The sequence below is a fragment of the Nicrophorus vespilloides genome, unplaced genomic scaffold (assembly GCF_001412225.1).
Source record: "Nicrophorus vespilloides isolate i.1.1-1 unplaced genomic scaffold, Nicve_v1.0, whole genome shotgun sequence".
In the NCBI taxonomy this organism is placed as follows: domain Eukaryota; kingdom Metazoa; phylum Arthropoda; class Insecta; order Coleoptera; family Silphidae; genus Nicrophorus; species Nicrophorus vespilloides.
In genome coordinates, this window is record NW_017099984.1 from 38,612 (window position 1) to 64,058 (window position 25,447).

At 34.1% G+C, this 25,447-nt stretch overlaps 5 protein-coding genes across 11 annotated transcripts; 2 read left to right on the forward strand and 3 right to left on the reverse strand.

Annotated features, from left to right (window-relative positions):
• The first annotated feature begins 137 nt into the window (after positions 1-137).
• LOC108566507 (U11/U12 small nuclear ribonucleoprotein 35 kDa protein-like) lies at positions 138-1,343 on the forward strand. Of its 4 annotated transcripts, none has more exons than XM_017926417.1 (3): positions 138-161; positions 498-649; positions 703-1,343. In XM_017926417.1, the coding sequence occupies exons 2-3, from the start codon at positions 638-640 to the stop codon at positions 1,282-1,284; spliced, it is 594 nt and encodes a 197-aa protein (XP_017781906.1). In that variant the 5' UTR covers positions 138-161; positions 498-637; the 3' UTR covers positions 1,285-1,343. The 4 variants fall into 4 exon arrangements, with proteins under 4 accessions (XP_017781906.1, XP_017781905.1, XP_017781903.1 ...); XM_017926416.1 differs by having other exon boundaries at positions 142-157; XM_017926414.1 differs by lacking the exon at positions 138-161 and adding an exon at positions 311-422.
• Positions 1,228-3,943, reverse strand: LOC108566503 (PC4 and SFRS1-interacting protein). The gene is made up of 8 exons (XM_017926410.1): positions 3,761-3,943; positions 3,599-3,654; positions 2,457-3,369; positions 2,365-2,401; positions 1,697-2,304; positions 1,523-1,646; positions 1,372-1,468; positions 1,228-1,309 (listed from the first exon to the last, which is right to left on the reverse strand). The coding sequence occupies exons 1-7, from the start codon at positions 3,836-3,838 to the stop codon at positions 1,380-1,382; spliced, it is 1,905 nt and encodes a 634-aa protein (XP_017781899.1). The 5' UTR covers positions 3,839-3,943; the 3' UTR covers positions 1,228-1,309; positions 1,372-1,379.
• A 1,095-nt stretch (positions 3,944-5,038) lies between these two features.
• On the reverse strand, positions 5,039-13,428 carry LOC108566500 (GRIP and coiled-coil domain-containing protein 2-like). Its single transcript, XM_017926404.1, has 8 exons — positions 13,342-13,428; positions 13,189-13,274; positions 12,386-13,133; positions 6,442-12,333; positions 5,999-6,383; positions 5,722-5,942; positions 5,396-5,662; positions 5,039-5,129 (listed from the first exon to the last, which is right to left on the reverse strand). Exons 1-8 carry the CDS (start codon positions 13,399-13,401, stop codon positions 5,067-5,069), a joined length of 7,722 nt encoding a protein of 2,573 aa, XP_017781893.1. The 5' UTR covers positions 13,402-13,428; the 3' UTR covers positions 5,039-5,066.
• A 538-nt stretch (positions 13,429-13,966) lies between these two features.
• Positions 13,967-20,783, reverse strand: LOC108566502 (trichohyalin). 4 transcript variants are annotated; one of them, XM_017926405.1, is made up of 10 exons: positions 20,504-20,782; positions 19,026-19,142; positions 18,830-18,928; positions 18,552-18,719; positions 18,351-18,449; positions 17,781-18,042; positions 17,627-17,718; positions 17,071-17,262; positions 16,356-16,991; positions 13,967-14,435 (listed from the first exon to the last, which is right to left on the reverse strand). In XM_017926405.1, the coding sequence occupies exons 1-10, from the start codon at positions 20,597-20,599 to the stop codon at positions 14,265-14,267; spliced, it is 1,932 nt and encodes a 643-aa protein (XP_017781894.1). In that variant the 5' UTR covers positions 20,600-20,782; the 3' UTR covers positions 13,967-14,264. The 4 variants fall into 4 exon arrangements, with proteins under 4 accessions (XP_017781894.1, XP_017781896.1, XP_017781895.1 ...); XM_017926407.1 differs by lacking the exon at positions 18,351-18,449 and having other exon boundaries at positions 20,504-20,783; XM_017926406.1 differs by lacking the exon at positions 18,830-18,928.
• Positions 20,784-21,128: 345 nt separating this feature from the next.
• Positions 21,129-22,526, forward strand: LOC108566499 (DNA-directed RNA polymerases I, II, and III subunit RPABC1). Its single transcript, XM_017926403.1, has 5 exons — positions 21,129-21,323; positions 21,379-21,467; positions 21,526-21,867; positions 21,942-22,020; positions 22,340-22,526. The coding sequence occupies exons 1-5, from the start codon at positions 21,267-21,269 to the stop codon at positions 22,403-22,405; spliced, it is 633 nt and encodes a 210-aa protein (XP_017781892.1). The 5' UTR covers positions 21,129-21,266; the 3' UTR covers positions 22,406-22,526.
• Positions 22,527-25,447: the final 2,921 nt, after the last annotated feature.

Consider the following 25,447-nt stretch of genomic DNA (forward strand, 5'->3'; position numbering starts at 1 on the left):
CTAAATAACATAAATGTTGATTATTTCACATCAAAATCCTTGTTTTAACTATTATTAACATATTAATCAGTATGTTTAATTAGTGTATAAGTAAATAATTGTTTTGAATAGAAATATGAAGACTAAAATTATATTTCTTTACAATTGGCCATGATACGTAAGTACGTAAGTTTTTCGTATAAATTTGTAATAGATAATCATGAAATACGTTTTGTTTCTATCATCGTGGTGTGTTAATTTTAAAATCTTTTTAAATACAAATATGTATCAAAAAAAATAAGCATACAACTAGTTCTCTAATCACGATTGACAGGGACCTATCAAACTAAGAATCAGTGTTGTATAAGACTGTTCATTTTCTAGGAGAATGCAGTTTTAAAACAGTAAAAATTACTTTTAATTATAATAATCCAAAGTATTTTGTTAGTACTGCATTAATGTAATCTTGTATTATTAATATAATCTATTTAGGTTAAGTAGCTTTGTTTTATTTTAAGCTTTGAAGACAGCTCGGTAGAGGCGCCACTAGAGTTGCCAAGACGCACTCTTCATAGAGCTTTTGATACAGTACCAGCGGACCAGTGAATGCAGAATGCAGCGTAGATAACTTACAAAATATTGATATATTTTAGGAATCATGAGTGATGAGGTAATTTCTCAGCGTAAGTAAGTATAATAGATATTTATTTGAAATATTTTCAGGAATGGTCAAAATTTGCCAAACAGTATGATCCTGTCAAAATTGGTTCAATTGATGGAACCGACACTATCCCCCATGATCGCGCAATCGTAAGAGCCATCAACTCCGAATATTCCCCAAACAAATTTGTGAAAGGTAAACCTGAATGTACAATATTTGTAAGCAACCTAAGTCCAAAAACCACAAAGGATACATTGAAGGACCACTTTGTAAAGTATGGTCGCATAAAACGATTTCGTGTCGTTAAAGACATAGTCACAGGCTTCTCAAAGGGCTATGCATTTGTTGAATATGAGTCTGAACACTATGCAGAGGAGGCCTACAGGAGAGCGTACAAATCTGAATTGGATGGCAATGTACTATTTGTGGATTTCGAATGCGAGAGATTGTTAAAAGGCTGGAAACCAAGGCGACTGGGCGGTGGATTCGGTGGTAAAAAGGAGTCCGGACAGATGAGGTTTGGAGGACGAGACAGACCATTCAAGAAGCCGATACATCTGGAAATCAGAGAGAAGGACGAACGTCGGATGAGAGACGATCGTCGCAGAGATTATCGCAAACACGAAAGGCACAGACATAATTGAAATAATTTCTTATTATTGTTTGTTTCTGTAATAGTAAAAATATAATTAATAAGCATCAACATATTAATACAAATCTATAAATGTTACATAATATATTATGTGTCATCTTCATTAAATGGCAGTTTTATTTCTTCAGCGGAATCCAAGAGCTCGTAAATGTTCTCCATCAGAAATTTTCGAGTGTCTAAAAAAAATAAATTTTAAATACATTTTACTGTTAATGAAAATACAATCATACTTGGTCGTGCAGACATGGCGAAAAATTGCGATTTGTCCAATTCCTTGGTTTGGACTTTCAAATCCTGCGATTCCTTCTCAAACTTCTCTACAAACTTTTCATCATCTTTGTAGGGAAATAATGCCTGAAAAATAATACTTATAATTTCATTTAATCTCACTCAAATTCAATTACCTTGAATTTATCGAACAACTGTTTTGCGAGTTCTCGTATCATTTTGGCATCATCTTCAAAGGTAACTAATTCTTCTCCATTGTAATTCCAACTCTCAACGTTTCCAACGTATTTCAGCAATCTCTTGGTCATATCAAAGAATTGGGGATGCTTCAATAACGTCAATTGATCGACTTGCAGATCGGCCATGATTTTCAAATGTTTAATCGCCTCCTTGGGAAATGCTTTTTCCAAACCAAGAACCGTCTTTATGACCATCGTACAACGGTAAAGTTCGGTATCATTTTTGAGCCATTCCAATTTATCCTGCTTATACTTCAGAACATTCAGATTCATCTTGTTCTCGATTTCTTTGTCGTCGCACGGCTGTATCTCAAGAATAAGTTCGGAATCGACATGCTCGTTCTTCGACAACTTTTCCTGTAACTCCAGAATTTCCTCAGCATGTTTTCCATCTCCGATGCCGCGATCAAATTCCGACTCATAGTTTATCAATGGTCTCGGATTATATTTGATACCAACAAATTTGTCTGCAGAAATTTTCACTGGCAAAATATTTATCTTATCACCGTAGACATCTTCAATTGATTCAGGATCAGGTTTTTGATCTAAATAATGGAAGATAACAAGTTTATAAACGATTTTATAATTTAAACTTCATGTGTCACCTTTAAATATATCCTCTTTCTTTTTGATTCTCTCCGCCTGAAATTACAATGTTTTGGTTAAATTTCAATAACTGTTAGCTATTCGCACTTACGTATTTTTTTAACGCGTTAAAATAGAATTCAGGAATTAATTGGATATTACTATCATTAATATTTATTTGTTCATAAGTTTTCTTCGCAGAATCGTTTATCACATCTTTGACTTCACTATTTTCTTTATCATTATTGTTATCTATATTATTCACAATATTTTCATCTGATATTTCATTTTTGACAGTTTCATCTTCATCCATTGCATCCTCTTCAACCTTAGGTATTGCTTTTTCAATATTCTCCTTATTTTCATCATCTAGATTTTCCTTATCCTCATTCACTTCTACATTTTCTAAAGTGGTCTTTGCATTGACATCTAACTTCTCTTCATTATTTACTATTGGCTCCTTTTCAACTGATTCCTCTTCCTTAATTTCTTCAATTAGTTCTTCTTCCTCTTTTTCTACTTTCTGTTCCTTTTCAATATGCTCTTCAACCTTTTCTTCTTTTGCTTCCTTTTCTTGTTCCACTTTTTCTACATTATCAGAACTCTGATCAACTTCCACTTTTTCTACATTATCAGAACTCTGATCAACTTCCTTATTCTCTACATTATCAGAACTCTGATCAACTTCCTTATTATCCAAAACAGAATTTGTATTTTCCTTTGCAACATCATCATCTTTAGTATGCACTTCTGGATCCAATTTAATCATCTTTTCATTTTTACCCTCAACAGATATTGATGACCTCTTCCTCTTGTTTCCACCCTTTTTGACTTCTTCCTGTGTATCATCAAGATCTGTTGTCACATCTGTTGTATTCGATTCATTGTCACCGTCAGTTCCTGCTGCTTCAATATCAACCTCAATTTGATCAACTGCATCTTTATAGTCTTTACGTTTTGGGTTTTTTGCAAATTTTTCCTTGTGCTTAAGATAATAGAAAATATCTTCCGGTTTCAATGAACCACTAGAATGAAATAAACAATTAAATTAGAATAAAATTGAAATTTTTATGCTGGAAGTAATGTTCGAACACAATCGCACAGACTTTTTTGCCTCAACAAAGGTCTGTCGGCATATGCTGATATGATCTAGGAGTCAATTCAAGAAACAAATCTATGTGGAACTCAATTTAGATTTGTACTTGCGAATCCAATTTATATCTAATTAAAATCTAACATGTTCAGTTTCCTTACGTTTCATTAGTTCCATAAAATAGAACATTGTACTTCTTGCCAACAACTTTAACTATCTGGAAATATTAAGAAACAAAGTATATTTTAATCGAATCATGTAACGAATGTGGGGGACGACCGTTAAACAACTTTTGAGGTTAGATATATGTTTATGTATCTTACTTGGGCAGGCCAGGCCGGATATCCCTTAACTTTGGCAAACACCTTATCGCCGACGTTGAACTTCTTCACTTTCTTCATTTCAGTACGAATTTAAAGTAAATGAAATTAATGGCACACAAAAATAAGTAGGAGACAACGCTTATACCTTATTAGAAAACATTTAAAATGACAAATGACAACTAAACCTTGATGACTGGTTGCCTACTGGTCACCTGATTTCATTAAATAACCCTTTGTTAACAATTGAATTGAATATAATACGTTCATAATGAAACTATGCTTAGTAAGCATCAATCATTAATGTTAAAAAAAATTATCTCAAATATGTTGAGAGCAACAATATTGTTAGTAATCTATAATTAATCAATTGATCATAATGTTTATTTAAGGTTTAGTATAAATACAAGCAGGGGAGAATCATGTATAGGAGCTGGGTGGCATCTATATTTCTATAACTGGTTCAATAATTGTTTTAGAAAATATGTTTCTTGTAATTATTCACTTTTTATTATCTATTTCCAATACGTTTTTTGGTATAATAAAAAATGAAGTATTTTGTGGAAATATTATATAATGCAAGTGATGAGTCACGTGCACTAGCAATCTTGTTTGTTTACCGGGTATCTTGGTTATTCAAAGTTGTTTTACCTGGTTTTAGCACTCTAAAACGTATTGAAATACTGTCGAACATCTTCGGCAAAGATCGATTAAATACTTTAGCTGTATTGTCTGTTTGTAAGGATTATTTACAAGAAATTTAATCATAAAATTATTGAGAAATTTGCTTATTTTAAACAAAGAGGAGCAGAATATTTATATTAATAAGTTTGTTTACTTATTTAATTACGTAAAAAAATAAAATTTATGATTCTTCTGCTGAATTTGTTTATATTTATAAGATCTTTTAGTTAATCTGAATTAAACTTTTTTAAATTTTTCTCTATAACTCAATAATGTATATACAAAAAAGCTGCTACTACCAATACAAAAATATACAAGATACGAAAATCTTCTTTCGCGCATGTTTTTTGGTGACGGTAAAAGTACGTTTAAGTTTGTATCATGCAGAAGTATCCTACTTTGTTATAGTACAGTTTAATTAGATAAATTTAAAAATATATTTGTATCAGGAGAAAATTAAAATCAATCTCCAATTGTATTAGACAAATACCTTTTGGATATTTTATCTAAGAAATGAGTATTTTAAAAGTATGATGGAAAGATATATGTCTAATAACGATTTAAAAAATAATTATATTTTATAAGTAGAAAATAAATACGAACAATAATAAAACGATCAAATAACTTAAAAATACTTTTTAACGGAAAATCGTTTCTTGCCTCCTTTTGGCGTAACTGGCACGGCATTCTGAAAATAATTGTAACACGTTAGAAAAGGGGGTTTGCATATGGTTTATTAATATACACATAATTTTAATATAATAAACAAAAACTGAATACAAAGAATGAAGCTATGACCGCAAGATCCGTTTCGAATAATCGAAATACGTATAGCATTCTCATTCTTTGTATCAATCTTTTGCACAGCTTGCAACTACGGAGTTGTTGGTGAATGGGAGTCGGGTATTTGGAGTGACAACTACATGGACATATATTCCGAGGGTTTCTGCATACCTCTGAGGATTCCTTTAGACTGCTCCGCGAGAAAAGCGACATCAACTTGTTGGGTGTCGTTCTCTTCGGCGTTTTATCAGCGTTACTATCCCTAAGCACGTCTCTGGGGTGTTGTTCACTGCCCTGCAGAGATAACCTACCCCCGTGTTTACTTGGCGTGGGTGGTCCTGGTTTCTTATAGGTGGTGGTACCGGCGTCTTTTTTCTTAGGTTTATCAATTGGCAATAGTTTCGTACTCATGCTGTCATCTAAATCTAATTGTCCGGTCTAAAATATTGAAAGTATTATATAAAAGAAGAAAACAGAAAATACGCAATTCAACAAACCTTAAGATCGTCGTCTCTATATCTTTGTGGATTTAGGAATTGTGTTTCCGCGGGATATGAAGACTTCAGATGAGGAGGACACAAGGAATTCCTGTAAGCCAACTCCGACATCCTGCTTGATGTAGAATCTCGGCCACTGGCTAAATTACATTTGCCCTCTTTCAGATCCAAAAGGAACTTGTTGTTGAATAAATCGCACTCGTCTTCCATGTCGATAGGCGCTATGTACATATAAAGTTACAAAACTGTTTATAAACGTGTATAGTTTAGAATTTACCTGGTGCTACGGCGTTAATACTAGTTCTCCTGGAGATGTGGACTTCCTCAATGATATCCATAGAGTTGACGTTCCTTGGTAAAGTTGCGCATCTTCCACTGCGATCATCTACTGCACGAACAATGTCTCTGCCCAAACTTTGTGTGCTCGCCCGTTTACCAGACATACGAGAGTCGTAAGATTTTCCAATAGCCGGTAGACTCTCCCTGGAAGAGTTAATGTAGAATGACTCTTTGGAGCCGGTGAACCTGTCACCGGTCTCTAATTTTTGGTACACGGACAATTGCTTCAAAGCCACGGTTTTCTCGGACTCTACACTACGTAATTGAAATTCGTACATCTTCAATTCACTACGTAATTTCTCAACGGTTTGAGCCAACGCCACCTAAAATAATGAATTACAATTAATAACAATTACAATCACAAACTATTATAGAACGTACATTGTTTTGTTTTTCTTCCTGAGCCTTCTCCAACTGCTTGTCGGACTCCTGCTTGTACATTTCTATGACTTTGTTCTTCATTTTCTCCAGTTTCACTTCATATTCCTCGCGCACCTCTTGGATTCGCTTTGACACATCACTACTTGACTCTTTTTTAAGTAACCTTACATACTCTTCGCGATCACGATTCCTCTTATATTTCACCGTATCGATTTCAGACAACAACTTATTGTTTTCTTCGAAGAGCTTTTGGTAAGCTTCCTTTATGGAATGAAGATCAGCAAGTTCGGAATTCCTGTCGTCCAACATTTTTCTGAGAGTGGAAATTTCGCGTTCATCCTGAGATTTGTCATTTAGTACATGCGTGTAAGCTGACCGAATGGAATCCAACTCCTTTCGCATATCCTCGTTCCTTTCAATAATGTGGTTATGATCACTCATCCTGTACTCTTCAAATTCCTGACATACCATTAGGTACTTGCTTTCATGATCCTTAAGGATCTTAGCTTGCTCTTCTTTACTCTCCAAATGCTGTTGCAGTAAAGCTTTATATTGCTTATCGTTGTTGGTAGCAACCTCTTGTGGTGTTTGCTGCAAAAGCTTTTTATTTTCATCTTTTAACTGTCGATTTCTCTTCTCGAAATTGTTCTTTGTATTCTCCACTAACGTCATGCGCTGCTTCAACGCCAAATACTTCCTTCTCCAATCATCTTCCCTCGTCACTTTCGATTGATGTGGGACATTCTCTTTCAGTGTGCGTTGGTTACTCACTTTACAATCAATTTTCTCAACATTCTTTTCAAATATTTTTAATTCTTCCATTGTATTAGTAACATTATGCTTTAAATCATCAAGTTTCTCCAGAATTTCTGTGATATCGAGATCTTTGAACATAATTTTCCACTTGATTGGTTTATTGCTCAGAATTCCGTTAACCGTTTTTTCAAAGATTTGGCAAGTGTTCAATGAAATGTTGTAAGCCATTTTCGTATATCTACTAAATTGCTTCTGAATGTCCTCGATGATGGTCTCTAGAGCTACCCTTTGCTCGTAATGATTTTTGTGGGACTCTTCTGTTAAAAACGATGATCGAATTTGTACCGCGATGTTACATTCCTTCAAGGCTGTGACGGCAGATTCCAAAGAATTCCTTTGAGAAATCATAGAATCTATATCCTTTTTCACCAATTTCAGTTGTCCAACGAACTCCATGTAATCGGAATAAGTTTTATCATTTGATGCTTTTAATTCTTGCAATTTAGCAGTAAGCTCTTCACTATTATCGCTTTCACATTTCTTTTTTAGCAATTCATATTGAACATTCACGTTTTCCAAACACTTACTTTCCTTGTCCTTTTCAATTGCCAGACCCGTCTTCTCCAAATGCAACCGCTCATAATTTTGAATTAACTTCGTTTTTTCCTCTTCCAAACTTTCGTTAACTTTCTCCAAACTGAAAAGTTTGTTAGTAACTTCCAACTTATCGCGCTGCAAAGTTTCTATGACTATATCTAACTCACGCATGTTGGCAAAGATACGAATCAATTTGTCTTCAACTTCGACAATTAGCTGATCTAAATGCTCGCTATCCTCGATATCATCTTCCACTGGAGTTTCACGAATAGCAAATATTAACCGATTTATAATTTCTTTCAACTTTTTATTAGTCAATTGATGTTTATGCCTGTCATCAGTAACTTCCAAAAGTTGAAGTTCAAAGAATTTCTTGGCCTTTTGCTCTTGCTCTAAAAGAGACTCGACCTCTTTCTTAGCTTCAATTTCGTATTCCAAATGTGAAATTCGAGACATCAAATCATTTTTAACGTCGACCGCATTATCGTGTGCACGTAACAAATTCATTTCCGTATCTTCGATTAATTTTGAATGATTCTCGAAGATCTCTTCGCGCGATCTCTGCACATCCTCCAACTCTTTGGCAGTTTGACTTAGTTTATTTTGAAGTGCTTTTTTCTCTGCTGAAATCTCTTCAAGATTGGACATTTTCTTCTGCAGCTCGTCCTGCAAATTGACCAAAGCAGATTCGTGGTCGGATAAGCAACTATTCAAAGATTCGTACTTGTTTCTCATTGCGCATAACTCATCCTCTTTTTCTCTGATAGTCCTCTCAATATCCTGCTTTTCCTGCGCCGATGATACCAAATCTTCTTTCAAATGTTCATAATCGGCTTGAAGAGTAATCATCTCCTGCTGAATCTGAAGATATTTACCTTTGACATGTTTGAAAGCGGATACCTTCTCCACTAACTTTCTATTACTGTCTTCCTCGATCACTTCCAAACGACTTTCAAATTCTTTAATAATTTCTTTTTTCTCGAAATCCATGTTACTAACAATGTTTTTTATAGTTTCTATCTCTTCAGTATACTCTTGAATCTTCAGTTCTTTAACACCGATCGTAGCCACCTTATCGCACAATTCATTCTGCAATTCTTTAATTTGAATTTCGCACGTTGAAATTTCCTGTCTATATCTGTCATCGCGTTCTTGTTTCTCGTCCACCAAATGATTGTATTTGTACAACAAGTCTTCATAGCGTTCTTCAAACTTAATTTTTCCAGTTTCCAAAATGTCGTACGCGCACTGCAGTTGGGAGAATTTAGTCTTCGTATCTTCAGTTGTTTCCAATTGATTCTTCAAACTGGATTGCTCAAATCGCAACTTAATCAAAGTCTCTTCAAACTCTGCAAGTTTATTGCGCAAATTGTAAATTTCATTATCTCTTTCTTTGATATCATCAGCAAACTGCAATTTTCTATCGGCCAAATCTGATACTCGTTGCCTGAGAGACGTTTCTAATTCAACAATCTCAGCTTGATGATCTTCTTTTACTTGTTTCAATTCATTTACTGAACAATTCAGTTCACTTCGCAATCTCTCTAGATTTGAAGCACTCTCCTTGAGGTAATTTTCATGCTCAATATTCAGGTCATTGTAATTATCTTCAAAATCTTTGTTGCTTTTAATCAGACCTTCGATTTTCATAAGCAGATCAGTTCGCTCTTCTATAACTTCATTTAATTTTTCCTTAACCTTTCCTACTTCAACTTTGTATCCTTTCAAATCGTCAATTTCCGCTTGATATTTTTCTTCAGCTTCCACAAGATCATCTAATTGCTTCTTATAATCTTCTGCAGCAGCCAAACAATCTTCGTCGTATTGCTTTTTGGTTCTAACCATTTCAATTTCCAATTTTTGTTTTTCATCTTCAACCACTCGAAGACACTGCTTAGTGTCGTTCAATTCATCCACGATTCCAGCGTGTTTAGCATCTAAAATATTGTATTTCGTAACCAGATTATGCAAATTTTCGGAAAGCGAATTCATATGCAACTCATTTTCGATCTTCAAATCCTTTTCACATTGCAAGGCTTCTGTACATTTGCTCATATTGAAGCTCAATTCCTCTCGAAGCATTTCAATCTCCTGCAAGTTACTAATTTTTTGCCTTTTCAATTCATCCAATTCCAAATTTTGATTCACCATCTGATCATTCAACTTGCGAATTTTAGACTCATTTCCAGCTGTAATCGTAAAACGTTCTTCGTTAGCTTCCTCTAATTGACGATTAGATTCTTCTAAATCTTGACGCAATTTCTCTATTTCCAATTTCGTTTCTTCCTTTACTTTCTGTAGTTGTTCAACGCTTTCGGCTAATTTTTTATTTTTATTTGCTAATTGATTAAACATATCCGAAACGTTGCTTTCAAGCTCGGTATTTTTATTTTTGGTGGCGCTTGTTAGTTTTTCCAAAATATCAATTTCCACTATGAGATTGTTCAATTTTGTCTTCAAATTTGAGTTCTCGTTAACCACACCATCTAATTGAAGTTTTATTTCTGCTTTTTCAGAGTGCAAATTTTCCGTTTTGTCCTTCAAGTATTTGATATCTTCGTGTTTATTTTCTAATTGCAACTTCAGAGCCAATAATTCTTTGTTAGCTTTCGAAATCACATCATCCTTGTCTAAACATTGCTGTTCTTTCATAGCTAATTTATCAGCCAAGTCCATAATTTCATTCTTGAGTGCATCGCATCTTTTCATGTAATTTCTCTTCTCTTCATTCAAATCTGCGAGTTGTTCTTGCAATTCATCCTTTTGACTGGACAGACACTTCCTTTCGTTGATACATTTCTCATAGTCCACCGTTAGATTTCCCAGTGTCGACTCCAGAAGGTCAATTTTCTTTCGTAGGTCCTCACTCTGTTTAATAAACTCAGTTTCAATTTGCGATTTTAACTTAGACACATCCTCGAGCTGTAATTCCTTTTGTTTACATTGATCTTCGGATATGTTTAAGTCGGCCTGCAAAACTTCAATACGTTTCTCGTAATTTTCAATCGAATCGTTAAGTTTGTTAATTTTCTGCAATTGTTCATGACTCTTTTCCAAGTATTCATCTTTCATCAATTTAGCTTCTTCTCCAATTTTCAATAATACAGCTTCATTATCAATTTCTTTTTGTTGGAATTCGTTGTTCTTCAACATAATTTCTTCTTTATATTCATTAACTTCTTTACTCAATTTACTTCGAACACAATCCAATTCTTCTATTAACTTTTTAAACTTCTCCTCTTCGCACATTTTCTGTTTAAGTTCTTCCTCTTTTACTTCATATTTGTTCTTAAGTTCACCGTTGTGTACTTCAAGTTCTTCACACTTTCTCGTAATAACCATCTGCAGCCCTTCTAGATCTAAAATATTAACTTTCAAATCTCCAATAACATTATTCAATTCTTCGATTTTTTTGGTTTGATCTTCAATGGTGACATCCAATGTCAGAGCTTGTTGCTTTGCTAAATTCAATTCCAAAGAAAGTTTATTTACCGTTTGAGTGCTTATACATTCACGTTCTTTTATCAGATTCACTTCCTCCTCTAATCCTTTGACCAATTCTCGACTTTTGCAAATCTCTATTTTATAATTATTTTCCTTTGTTTCAATAGAATCCTTTAATTTACTTAATAATAATCCAAATGCGTCTATACGATTAGTAAAATCAATTTCTTCAACGCCAACTATCATCTCCAAGTTCTTCAAATTTAATTCAATTTTTTTATCCAATTCTTCATACAACTTTTGGAAACTTTCAGCCTCAAACTGTTTATGCTTATAATTTTCTAACATTTCTTCGTATTTCTTTTGTAAATTATCAGATTCTATTTTCAATGAATTATATTGGTCATTTCGTAGTGTTAAGTCATCTTGTAAAAGATCGTAAGATTTTTGTAAAGTAACCAAATCGTTTCGAATGCTAGCAACTAAAAGGTCACTATTCTCCAACGCCGATTTAGTATCGAATAAACTATTTTGCATCAGATCCAAGTCTTGTTGTTTCATCTCGTTGTTCTCAGTTAATCCAGCAACTTGCACTAACAATCCTTGATTACCAAGTTCTAAATGTTTTTGAGTCTCTGTAAGGATCAACACTTTGGATTCCAAATCGTTATTAGATTTTTGTAAATCGGCGAAATTATCATTCAATTTTGCAAAGTCTTCAGTAACCTTACTAAGTTCTTGTTCCAATAGTTTACTTCGCCTCTCGGATTCCATAAGAGTACTTAGTAAGGTATCGTTTTCTTGTCTAACTTCTAACAATTGTACTTCAACCACGCTGCACGCCAAATCTTCATAATGGCTTTCATTTTTAGGCGATTTAAAAGCTTCAGCTGATACATCTAAATATGCACTAGTATCAGTCCTTTTTAAGGACTTCATTTCTTCAAGTAAAGCATTTAATTCGTTGCAGTTAATGCGCAAACTATTCAATTCGAAATCTTGGGCTTTGCTTTTATCATTCAAACTATCACATTTACTCTCTAACATTAGAGCTCGTTCTTGCCAAAGACAACTTTCCTCTTCGCTTTTTTGTAACTGAAAATAATATGAATAAAAGAAAATGTATTTAAATTACAATAAAAATTACCTTTTTAAGCAGTTCTTCTTTCTTATTTTGTAAATCTTCTTGCTCACTTTGAAGCTGCTGTATATAAGCTTGTGAATCCTGCAATTCAGCCTTCAGCAATTTTTCTATTTCCATCAACTCCCTCGATTTGTGTGGTGGATCTCTGCTGTCAATCTCAATCAATTCTGAGTGTAGTTTTGATATTGTTACTGACTTATCGTTCAGCTGTTGAGAGATCTTTTTCAATTTTCCTTTGTATTCGTTCACTTCCATTATCATATCTTCTTTCTCATACTTTTCTGTTTGAAGTTCCATGCGTAACTTCTTGATCTCTCTATCTTTTTCTTGTAAGCGGCCGCTTTTGTATGCTGGTGTTCTCAAGAAATCATGTAAGGGACTTCCTAGAGCTGGTGAATCTCCACCAGAATGGCAAGTAAATAGGCGAGGTGTTCTGCAGCTTACAGAACTTTCCTTATTTTTAACAGCAATTTTCATGATTTTCTTCAGATCCTCCTCATTTGAATGAGTACTTATACCTTCCAGAAAACTTTTTATTGACAGCTGAGTGTCTTCTGTAAGGTTTGAACAAAGGGGTGCAGTTAAAGTTTCTCGTCTATCATATACACAAGCATAGTGCATAAGAAGGGAAGCTAATACTGTTATATCACAATCTGATAATTTTGGGTGATTTTGAATATTTACATTTGGGTACTGCATTTTTAAGAAAGATTGAAATTCAGGTAAAAAGTTGGTTATCGTTGTTTTAGAGCTAAAAATAAATAATTTAATTAAAAACTAAACAACACTCATTTATTACAACTTACAGTAGTCGAAAAATGTTGATGAAAAATTCTCCATTCTCCAAATCTCTAACAGTTTCCACATGTTTTGCAATGCCTAAACAATTGACCTAAAGCAAAATAGCAAACAAGTTTAATTACTATTCTTTTTTTTTGTTCTTTATAAGATGTACATACCCATTCGATGAGGACAATTTCCCACTGTATCATGAAACACTTTGTCTCCGGATCACACATATTGAAAATATTAAAACACTAATATAACATTTAAAAAATATAACACAAACATCTGCGAGCAACTGTCACAATTCAGGTAAAATAGCCGTTACGACCTTTTCAAACTACAGAAAAAGCGTTGAAAACGTAATGGTGGGGTAGCACATTCAATCATTGGCGGAAAGTAACTGAAAATAACTTGTTGATCCGTATCAATGGAAACGGGTATTTGAAAATCAGAATAGCCAACATTACATTACTACTGTTTGTATGTTAAGTTGCATAAGTCTAAATTATTAAAATCTTATTTTGTATGATATTAAACAAATTTAGCAGCTTAACTTTGAATATGAATAATTAATTATTAACGTTTTAAATTACAATATTTTTGTTATTTTAGTAGAACATATTTGTTAAAAAATGAATACAAATACATAGGATAAATGAATATTTGATTTGATTAATGAATGATAAACACAATAACAGTTGTTTTGTATGTTTAATTATAAAATCAATAAAAGTTAGTAATAGTTTGTATACAAGTGAACATAATTACATTGGTTTCTATATATAATGAATCAATACAATTATTTACACTGAAACAAGGCAACGTTAATTATAAATTATGAAACAGAATATATCAATATGCAAGGTACTGCCAGGAAATAAGAAACAAACAGCCTTCTTACTGAAAACACTCTAATAATCTGTATAATATTATATAAATCTCTAACAATATACAAAATAACTATTTGAACTTGTAAATAGGCTCCAGCCCCGATCATGCGTCTTTACTTTCATTTAAATAATTCCCTTTGTATGTCTCTCCATTGTCATTCGGTAATCTCCCATTAAACTCAACCATAGTTACATTAATTTTAAATTTACTTCTTTAATTCAACAGCCTTGGATTGTGTATTGCCACGTTTCCGCAATGTTTCGTCCATTCGCAACTGCTCCTGCTGCAACTGCATCCGAATCGAGCCCAGCTGGGTCAAAATGCTCCTACTCTGACCATCCCCTTGATTTACTATATTCTTTTGTACTGCCGGTATCTATTTTGTGTGTGTGTTTTTTTTTATTTGTTTTAAAAAAAAACATCAAAAACGGCACCCAAAAAGGAATAGAAAGAAAAGAAAACGAAATGAAAACATAAAAACAAACTATAAAACAATATCAGCAGACACACTGTACAACTTGAAATTAATTGAAAACAAAATATTTGTAAAAAAGAAAAAAACGGAATCTACAGGAAATATTTACAAGTGATTTTGTTTTCATGTGTAATTAGTTAATATGAAAAAGCTGGAAAGCGTAGCTTTAACTCTATTAAAATTGATTCAATTGTTTTTCTTTATGGAGGCAAAGAAATTTCTTGCTTAAAATTCTTAAAGCCAACTTTAGATAATTTAGCAATCTAATTTTCTATTACAGAATATTGCTAATCACTTTAAAATTACTGGAAATGTAACCAATGCAAATTTCTTAATTATTGTTAATTCCATATTTCGTGATTATTATAAAATTATAATAATAATAATCCTATTTTGGCTATACATTATTATTATCATCAATTCAATGTTCTTTACAACTACTGAATGGAAATCAGGTAAAAAGGTGTTTTCTAATACCTTGCAAGTGCAAATTCTATTACCATACATAAAGGTTGTAAATGGTTGTGAAGCTATAAACTAACCAAAATTACCTTGCCTCCTATAAAGATCTACAATAAATCAGGCTGTAGCTGAAATTTTCGTCATAATAATATCAGAAACGATTTTCACCTTGACGATTAAGTGAAAGTTCACTCGAACCTGAGAGCAAATATTTAATAAAGTGTTATATCCCTACAAGTTCGTTGTGATGAGAGTTTAACACAAAAGAACCATAATAAATACGCCAATTATACAAATGAATAACTGTAACTTTGTTTTATATATAACGCGAGTTATATGTGTATTATTTACGTAATTGACTTAGTCAAAATCGTGTGATTTTGATTGCCGCGCATTCATTCATAAATTGGACGTTTATACCGTAAGTAATTGTCTTAAGGTTGTTAATTATGCCAATATATTTACAAATATTTTAATTTGATTAGAGATAGAGAGTATTGTCAGTCAAATATTTGGCAACTGTTAGAATAGTAGCGCACAACTAATGTGCACGAACAATGTGCTGCTATAGCTTACTGAATTGTAAAGCAAAATAAATATATTTATTTTAATTAAATATTGAAGTCATTTAATTAAAAAAAAAAAGACAAAACTTGATTGGATGCCTTGTTTAGGCAAAAAGTATAGAAGATCAACAGTAAAAGATATCATAGTTTATATAAACTGCAGGCTCAATTAAAATTTTATTTTTATTGTATTTTGAAATAATTATTTTCCTTTTCATAATTATATTTCAAATTTAAACACATATAGTTGTTATTTGAATTTGTGCATCTACTTGTGGCTCTTTATAAAATATAAAAAATTGGATTGTGGCTCTCTTTGGCCTCCTGTGGGTCCACCCCTGGTATATATATATGTTGGAATTTATAGAAGTTATCTAAGAGAATCGCAACGATTAAAAAAAAATATAGCAGCACATGTGTCTAGCACATAAGTAGAATTTAAATCATGTCAATTATTTTGATTCGAAATTCATATACATATCTTATATTAATATTGGTGTGTGTATATATATATATATATGTATAAATATATAGTACATTTTGAGCAAGATTTCCTAAAGATTCTAAAATAATAGCGTAAAAAACTGAAAGTAAAAAATATAGGAACGCAGATTGAAAAAAAAAAGTAACGTAAAAGGTTCGAAGCGCTTGCGAGTGAGTCCATGTGTTACGTAATAAAGTCAACGAGAACAAGACCAAGATCAACAACAACAACAAGTACGGGTGCTCGGTATTGAATGGAAGAGAGTCAGTAGGGAAGCGTGAACGAGTTGTAACCGTAGGGCGATCTTACCTGCCACTTGTCTTCGAGCCTACGGACGGCATCGGAGCGAGTGGAATTGACCGCAATGGAATTCTTCAATTCCCTAGCCACCGGTGAATGAGCCTTAAGAACGGGAATCGGAAGAGAGTCCTCGAACCGGCTCGAACTGCTGCGCCGCTGCAGCTTCGGACTCCTCCGAATCATGCTCAAATCCTGCTGGGTCGCGCTGTGCCTACGCTGCACCCTACTCAAACTATCGCTAATGTTCAACATCTCTAACCTACTGCTCAACGCATCCTGATGTTTCAATGAATCTATTCTACTCAACGAGTCGTAGCGTCCGAACTGCGATCGACCGCTGCTGTAGTAATTGGTGGTGTCCTGCTGCTGCACCGACGGCACGTTCAACGAGTCCATCCGGTTACGCAGGAAGGAGTCGTAGCGCGAAGGGTTGTAACGGGTCGAAGGTTCGGCGAATACAGACGTCGATGGGATGTTGTACGAATAGGGATTGCGGCGAGCGACCGGCGGCGAGTAGTGGGATGACAGCTTAGGCGTACCCCGGATATTCGATACGCTGCTCTCGGAATCGGTGTGCTTCCGGTACTGACGACTGCTCTGCATTTCCTGTTTCCTCGTCGCAAAGTCATCGCTGTTCCGTCGCATCTGACACACAGCACATTCACACAACACACCCCTCAAGCATATTCACAAACAACAAGTAACAAGACATTCCTCTACAAACCTGTTCACGTCGATTCCGCCTCTGCTCATCGCGCAATTGTTCCTCTTGCATACGAAGCAACTGTTGTTCCAGTCGCCGATTCTCCAACTCTTGTTCTCGTCGTTCCTGCTCCTCCCTCATTGCTACAATTCGTCGTTTCTCTTCAATTTGCAAACGAAGTTCATTCTGGTAGATCTCCCTCTTTATGCGTTCCTACGATACAAAGATATTAGATACAAATATTAAACATGTAAATCCACAAAATCAATCACCTATTTTATATTATGTAATTATTGAGTAATGTTATTTTTTTCTTAATTAATCTGTTGGTAATTGTTAATATTATTATAAAATAATATAAAACATAGTATGAGATCAAAAACATTGTTCTAGGCAACCAATGTCACACTAAGATGTTAATAAACGCGAGGCGGAGCGTCGAGTAGGCGGAGTTAAATGAATGTTTAAAAGCGAATCACCAAAGCAAGTGCACAATTACTCAATTACATTTATTCATAGTGGGCGTAAAGTAAATTTTTAAATATTAATAGAAAGAAAAAAAAAAGATGAGGTTTACCCGTTCGATATCTTCGCTTCGATCGCTATAACTAAATCCATCCATCAGACTATTCGGGACATAGCTGTGCTTCAAATCGGAGAGCAACCGTTCTGAAAAGCAAGGGTACATAATAAATAAGTAGTCCGAAAATGAATGAATGATGATGGTTTACCTCTGGGGCTTTCGGTGCGACGGTTGGTGAGAATACCGCGAGGCGGTTGCTTGTCCATTTCAGGTTTGTGGTGAGTGCTGGAATTGTGCGCTGCGGCCGCCGCTATCCTCTGGTCTAATCTATGTAGGACAGGACTACGATTATTGTGCATCACAATGTTACGAGTTGTTTCGATTGTCGGGGGACCCAATGGCAAAGACAAGTCCCCGCTTCTAACGGCAGTTTCTGGTTTCTGTTTAGCACTCGGAGGAGTGTATTGTATCTACAATGGACAAAACCCACGTATATTAACTACAAATTGACGAAATTATTTCCAAGAGTTGAAGGATGTAGTTATGTACAACAGAGACAGAGAGAGAGAAAAAAAAAAGAGATATAGAGAGGCGAAGTATGTAAAGTATATAAAGAGATGCGAGTGTTTTGGCGAGAATTAGTTCAATTAATCGCAGCATGCCAGAGTAAGCCACATTCCTATATGTATATTTTTTTTGGTTTCAATTAATTTATTGCATTCATGCCCATTCGTTAGGGTTTATGAGCACACTTAACAGTGATGTCGCTAAAACTTACCAACTTATTATTAATGTTTTGCAAGTCGGTTTGCACAGACTTATTGGAACTGGGTGACTTAACCAGTTTTAGCGCTGTGCTTTTTATGCGTTCGTTCCTCTGCAATTTCAAAATCATTTCGGACACTCTTCCTTACATAACATCAACACCAGCATCGAAATAAATCATGAAGTGAACAGTTAATGAACATCCCATACTTACACTGTTTATATTTTGCTTATAGTCTCTGTGACGTTGCTGCAGCAGTATCTCCTTGCGTTGTTCGTATTCGCCTAAACCAAGATATGGAGCGGCGTTCACCCTCAACTGAGGATTGTTTGGACTGAACTCGCCGTACCGCAACATTGGTTGTCTCCTGTCACGCTCATCCTGCAAATTGACAGGTTTACATTTTTTTTAACCCATTTGCATCGAGGTTCCGGCTCGAATCGAAAGTTTCGTGAACAAAATAAAGCACCTAAAGCCTAATCCATGCTTACCGATCTAAATATAAATTCACTCTCTTCTGGCCGACTGCTCAAACCGTCCTCATTACTCGAAAGGCAACTTAAATCAAGCGCTGCGACTAAAGGAGCATTCTATAAAGAACACAACAGAGCCAACGAAGTTTTAGAAGCAAAAAAATGACTAAATAGAAATTGATATATTTGATTATGATGGCATTGATCGAATTACTTGTTTGCTTTCGGCCCGCTGCGGCTGCGATCCGGTTATAATGGAATTAGGCACCGGCTTGTTCTCTTTCTCCTCCAAATCATCAGTTTCTGGAGTTCCCTTCTCGACATCGTCGTCCTACAACATAAATACCAGTCAGAAAAGCAACAAAATCGAAAATCACAAAAGAAACAAATCACTCACAGCACGTCATCATCGCTACAGTGATGTTTTATACTGTCGGTATGGAGAGAGAAGGAAAAAAAAAACGGAAACGGATTGTGAGCTTTCGCTCGTTGTTGTCGGGAGGCGGCGAGGATTACGAATAGAGTAACGAAACTGGATTTAACTGCTGCTGCTGCAGGGGGTAAGTGTAACCCTTAGGAAAAGTTTGGCGGGGGTGGCGGTATATTCTGGTATCTCTCGTCCACCACCTCCTCACACCCCCCACGCACACACACCGAAAACGCGCGCAATATTAGAACTGGCGGCGGTGGTGGCGGCAGCAGCGGGCGAAAGGAATGATCAATAATTACAAGGTCGCGCAGGGGTTGTAGACATCTAACCGCCAACACACAAAGTTGGCACTCCTATCATTTGCCACCCCACAAAAACGCAAAAGTTCATTCCCTCAAAAGCAAAAACAAAACCATGCTATGGCGCCACCCACTTCAAAGGCACGCCCATTTCAACTCTCCGAATTCTATTTACATTTGTATCCTTCATAACAAAGTAATATACCTTTCGCATTTCAAATTAAAGTGAACATTAGATATCGAAGGGCAGAATACAATCGGTTAATAAATTATTTACAATGTTGTGAAATAGACGTTACTTCAAAAGGCAATCCGCATTCATTATTAACGGTAGCTCATTTTTCTGTAATCGACGTCGTTTTCAAGGAATAATTTAATCGCAATCCCAATTTGTAAATGGAAAATAGAAATTCTTGCGTCAGAGCCACACTTTATCCGCGATTGGGTTACACGAGGGGAAAGTTTATACCATTCATATTTATTTAGCATAGTATTTATTGATGTTCCCTTGGTATTTATGTCAAGGCTTTGACCTGGTTTAGGATGGTGATCAATTCCCCTCATCCCTAAGGACCTTTCTTTTTTTTTTGCAAAATCTATTTTTAGATTGGGACGCCCTGTCATTTTAATTTCATGGGTATGTTCTAGTTGCATTGAATTTCAACTTGTGATCATTTGCAACAATATTATCAAATTTTGAACATACATTATTTGGCCAACATTCAAAATTCTAAACAAATTTAAATAAACAACAAAACCTTTTCAATTGCCATAGTTTATACACAAATCTATTATTATACTATAAAAAAAACAAACATAATATTTTATAGTCGTATGACAAAATTATTTCATTATTTTACAATAAATTATTGCAAAATTTACAATGATTCCAATTGATTGATATTATAGATAGAGATAATTAATAAATAATTGAAATTATTGTCATTTGAATATAATGATTACCTTTTCAAGTTTGAATGCAAATAAATCTAGTCTTCTCTCCTCTTCCTTAAGTAGAGTCCTGTGGGTTTTCAAAAATTCCTTCAAGTCCAGTGCCATTGTAATACAAACAGAAACTCGACATTAAAGTCAACTTCAAATACGATCCAACAACGTGCTACTATTAACATTAAAAAGTACAAATTTATATCATCTACAAAATTAAAAACAAAATTGTAAACAACTTGTTGCACTGCACATAACCTTTATAAAAACTTTTTGAATCCCTTACATTACCAACGTTCATATAACGGTTAAAAACATATTAATAGCATACATTTTTTTAAGTATATTTCGATACAGAAAAATTAATTTGTGTGTTAAATATATGTTTTGTGATGATATATACATATGAGAATGTATAATAATAATAAGTTTATAATAATTTGAAGTGTATATTTGGTTGCATATATCACTTTAGAGATATTTGTATATTGTTAGAATGATGATACTTATAAAGTAGTATTATACTACTATTGTATTAAATATGTGCTAAAGGTATCATTAAAAATCATGAGAATTGAATATTTGTTAGGTAGTTCAAATATAAATAATATGATTGTCTGAAGGACAGTTTGGCCAACTTAATAGCAGTAATTACTTAAGAGAAGATTGGAAAAAACATAAGCAAAAGATAAGCGTGTAGTTGTGTGGTAATACATCGTTTTACGATTTATATTTAATATATTTTTGTTATTTGTTAACTGATAATTGAAGCAAAAATACCATGGATGATGAAGCGGAAACTTACAAACTTTGGAGAATCAGGAAAACCGTAATGCAGGTAAGAATGTTTGAATCTTAACCTCAAATGGTGTTATTTGAATCTGAATTTGTAGCTTTGCCATGATAGAGGATATTTGGTAACACAAGACGAATTGGATCAAACCCTTGAACAGTTTAAAGAGCAATTTGGAGATAAACCAAGGTACAAATCATAAACTTCTATAAAAGTTCATACATTAAAGTCCTCTCTTTTTTTTTAGTGAAAAACGTCCATCCAGAAGTGATTTAATTGTCCTTGTTGCTCACAATGATGATCCAACAGATCAGATGTTTGTTTTCTTCCCAGACGATCCAAAGATTGGTATCAAAACCATTAAGACTTATTGCCAAAGAATGCAGGATGAGAACATTCACAGAGCAATAATTGTTGTGCAGACTGGTATGACTCCATCTGCTAAACAGTCTTTAGTTGATATGGCGCCTAAGTATATTTTGGAACAATTCTTAGAATCTGAATTGCTAATTAACATAACTGAACACGAGTTGGTACCTGAACATGTTGTGATGACACCAGAGGAAAAGCAGGAACTGCTTGCCAGATAGTATCCTTTTCTGAATATCTTCAAACAAATTGCATATAAACAGTTGGTTGTTTTTCCTTAATTCACAATTTCAGCAAATTGAAGGAGAACATGTTGATGAGGATACAGGCAGGAGATCCAGTTGCTAGATATTTCGGTTTGAAGAGAGGACAGGTCAGTAAACGCAACCCCTATAATTTCGTTCTCATTTTTCTCACGATTATAAATTTTAAGTGTTGTTCTTAATATTATATTTATTTTTGTTTTGCATAACTTAAAATTATCATGCCCTCATGCATTTTGGATAGCATCTAACGTGTGTCCAGCTGTCCGGTCATTCTTCACGTGCGCACCGTTTTTAATTGCGTTTTAACCATTTTATGAGGGTTGCAATTTGCGCACGTGTCTTTCGAAACGTCACGTCTTCTTAAACCTTAATTTTATTTATTTTCATTATTAATATATACTTTTCTTTGCATTTTACCTGGCGCAGGTGGTTAAAATTATCCGACCGTCAGAAACAGCCGGCCGTTACATTTCCTACCGACTCGTGTGTTGAACATAATTCCCAGTCTGCTGCGGATAATCCGATTTTAATTCGCCGAGAGGTGTTTAACGAACCACCTACTACGATCACTTTGGATGTCCTTTGAGAATATTGTGTAATCTTAATATTAATTATGTTTAATGTACATTTAATAAATGTTTTTCCTAATAATTTACAGTTGTTTCAATTTATTCGTTATTTGTTTGTTGTTGTTGTTTATTTTTTTTTTCATTTGTCACTTTAAACCTGGACCATTTTCAGCAATTCGGCGAGCTGCAATTTCGCCCAATTAAAAAATTGATATCGCTGTTTTAAAACGATTTAAAAATCGTGCAACAGGTGATGGATTCACTATTTATTTGTTTAATATCAAGTGGAAAAATTTGCTGAATATCGAACATGTTTTTATTGGATAATCGTCGATTATATAAAATGTAAATATTTTTTTTGTAAAGTATCCACAATTACAATTAATTTACGATTTAATCATAAAAAAACAACTGTTTTTTTTCTCATTCTTCAATATTACCTACTGTTAAAAATACATCTAACTTCAATTTACATTAGTAAATTCCAACAGTTTTAATCGTCGAAAGACAAAATTGAATTTGAAAATTAATGATTCCATTTGGAATCACTGGGCTGGAAAGGGTTAAAATTAATTTTATTGGCATGTAAACACTGCGTGTATTAAAACACAGTTTGTAAACTTAACTTCTTAAAATTACTATAAACCAATTTTTGTCTACATTACAATAAATTGCGTTTAAAGGCTGATTAAAGAATATTAAAAAGAAACTGCAGAACTACAAAGATTTAAAGAAGGTAAGACTAATTTGTTTTGTGTACAATAATCGTGAACAGTTGAATAAGTTGATTATTTCGAATGTGTCGGTAATAAAATCAAACAAAAAACTTTATTTCAACACATCAGGTAGTTGGCGATCACATTTGAAGTAGAAAAGTCGATTGTAATCACTTATTAGTAGACAAGTTGATACCAAGAATGAAGAATTTGATTCGATTATATATTTATTTAAACATTAATATCTCTGATTTGCTGCATATATGGACAGGGCTGTATCGAATATATTTAATAATGAAAACCAAACTGGCCAAAGTATGTAAAATCAAATATACATACATATAAAATAAAATTTGAGTGAGAAAAAAGCACTCAGGGTTGATACTAGTATGGATCAAGGATTAGAAAAGGGTTATTGTGGGATATTTAAATTTGGGTTTCGAGTAATACAGAATCTAGAAAGGGTAGCAATATTGGATTTCGTATTTTGGTGAGGATACGAAGGGCAGAACGTTCAGTTGCGGACAGGTTTTTTAGGATGCGATTTCGGCATTGGGAAAGTTGAGGGAAACCTTCATCAAAGATTGGACGGCAAATGGATGTTTCACTGGATGGATATTTCGGAGTTACAGATTGGAATGGGAATTAGGTTGAGTTTTGGATCAAGAAGGATTCCTAGGTATTTAATAAGTGGCGATGGGAATATGAGATGATTTATGTAATGTAACTTGGTGTAATGTAACTTGGATGCGTTTATTTTAATGCACCATTTTTTAACCACAATATGGAACGCATACAGTTTGGGATCGAAGATATTAGGATTGGGGCTATACAAATCACAACAACAAGATAGAGAGGTAAACCTTGCGGGACACCCTGATGCGGGCAAAAGGATTTTTAAGGTTTTTGATGATGCTGATGCCAGACAAAATCGAACGCCTTGGACTGTCTATGAACAAAGCGCTCGAGGTGAGAGGTCTGTAAGTTGGTAGCCAGGATAATAAGGGGAAGGATAGTGGACTTTGCAGCTCGGAAACCGAACTGGTAGGCGGGGATAGAATTATCTAGGTGGGAGAGGATTTTATCTTTAATGAGGGATTTGCTGATGACAGGGGAGGAGTGTTATTGGACGGTAACCGGAAGGAAGAGAAAGGTCACTATCACTATTGGGGATACAAACAATTATACCAAACTTCCACTCGAAAGGGATATATTGACGGACAAGACAGAAGTTAAAGATTTTAACATTGAAGGAGTGGACATCTGGATCAAGGAGTTTTTTTTTCTTCTATTAACTAGGTCATAACCTGGGGTAGAGTTCTTGGAAGATGAGATGGTGTCGAGTAATTCGTGGTCTTAGATAATGGACTCAGGAGCGACTGCATTGTCATTTCTGTGTGGATTTACAATTAATTCCCGGAAAACGTATTTCCATATCATTTTTTGACGTAAAAATAGTTTGAATCATCAAATTTTTATGTTCATTTTATAAAATGTACATTTTTAGTTAATAATAATAATAATTTATTGGCCAGACAGTAAATATAGAACAAATCCTATAAATAAATACAAATGATAACAATAATATTAGGTCTTTCCACTATTTTAATCAGTGGAAAATGCAATATCAAATTATAAAATGATTGATTAATCAGACTATTTAATAGTAGCAAACATGGCATGACATGCGCAAAAAATATACATTTTTTTTTAAACCTATGACATCAGGTTTACGTCAGTGGAAATAAATGTGTAATTTGTAAAAGATTAATCAATTTTATACTAACAATTTGCTGATTTCACTTTTGATATGTAAAGATTGAAAATAATTTTGCAAAATACTTTGTCATCAGTTGGATTACATATAGAGGGCGCCTCTATCGTCAATTCCACATGATTTTTAGGAAGTACCAACCTTTAGACAACGCCTGTCAAAATTTCATGACAATCTGACGTTTCGTTCACTGGTTACAGTGGTTTTAGTGACGTAATATTCAAAACAATGGAAAAATCTGAATTTCTTGTGTTGATAAAACATTGCTTTTTGTGTTATTATATAATTTGATAACACTAGTGCTTTGTAATTAGTAAATTTAGTTACTATTTCAGATTTACTGCTGATTACTTATAAAACACTCCATTGATCAGAGAAATTCAAACTGGTATTCAGTCTATGCACACTGCTTTTTCGAACGTTCTAATTTCAATTTCTCAACTTTGAAGCGTATTACAGCAATATGGATAAGAGC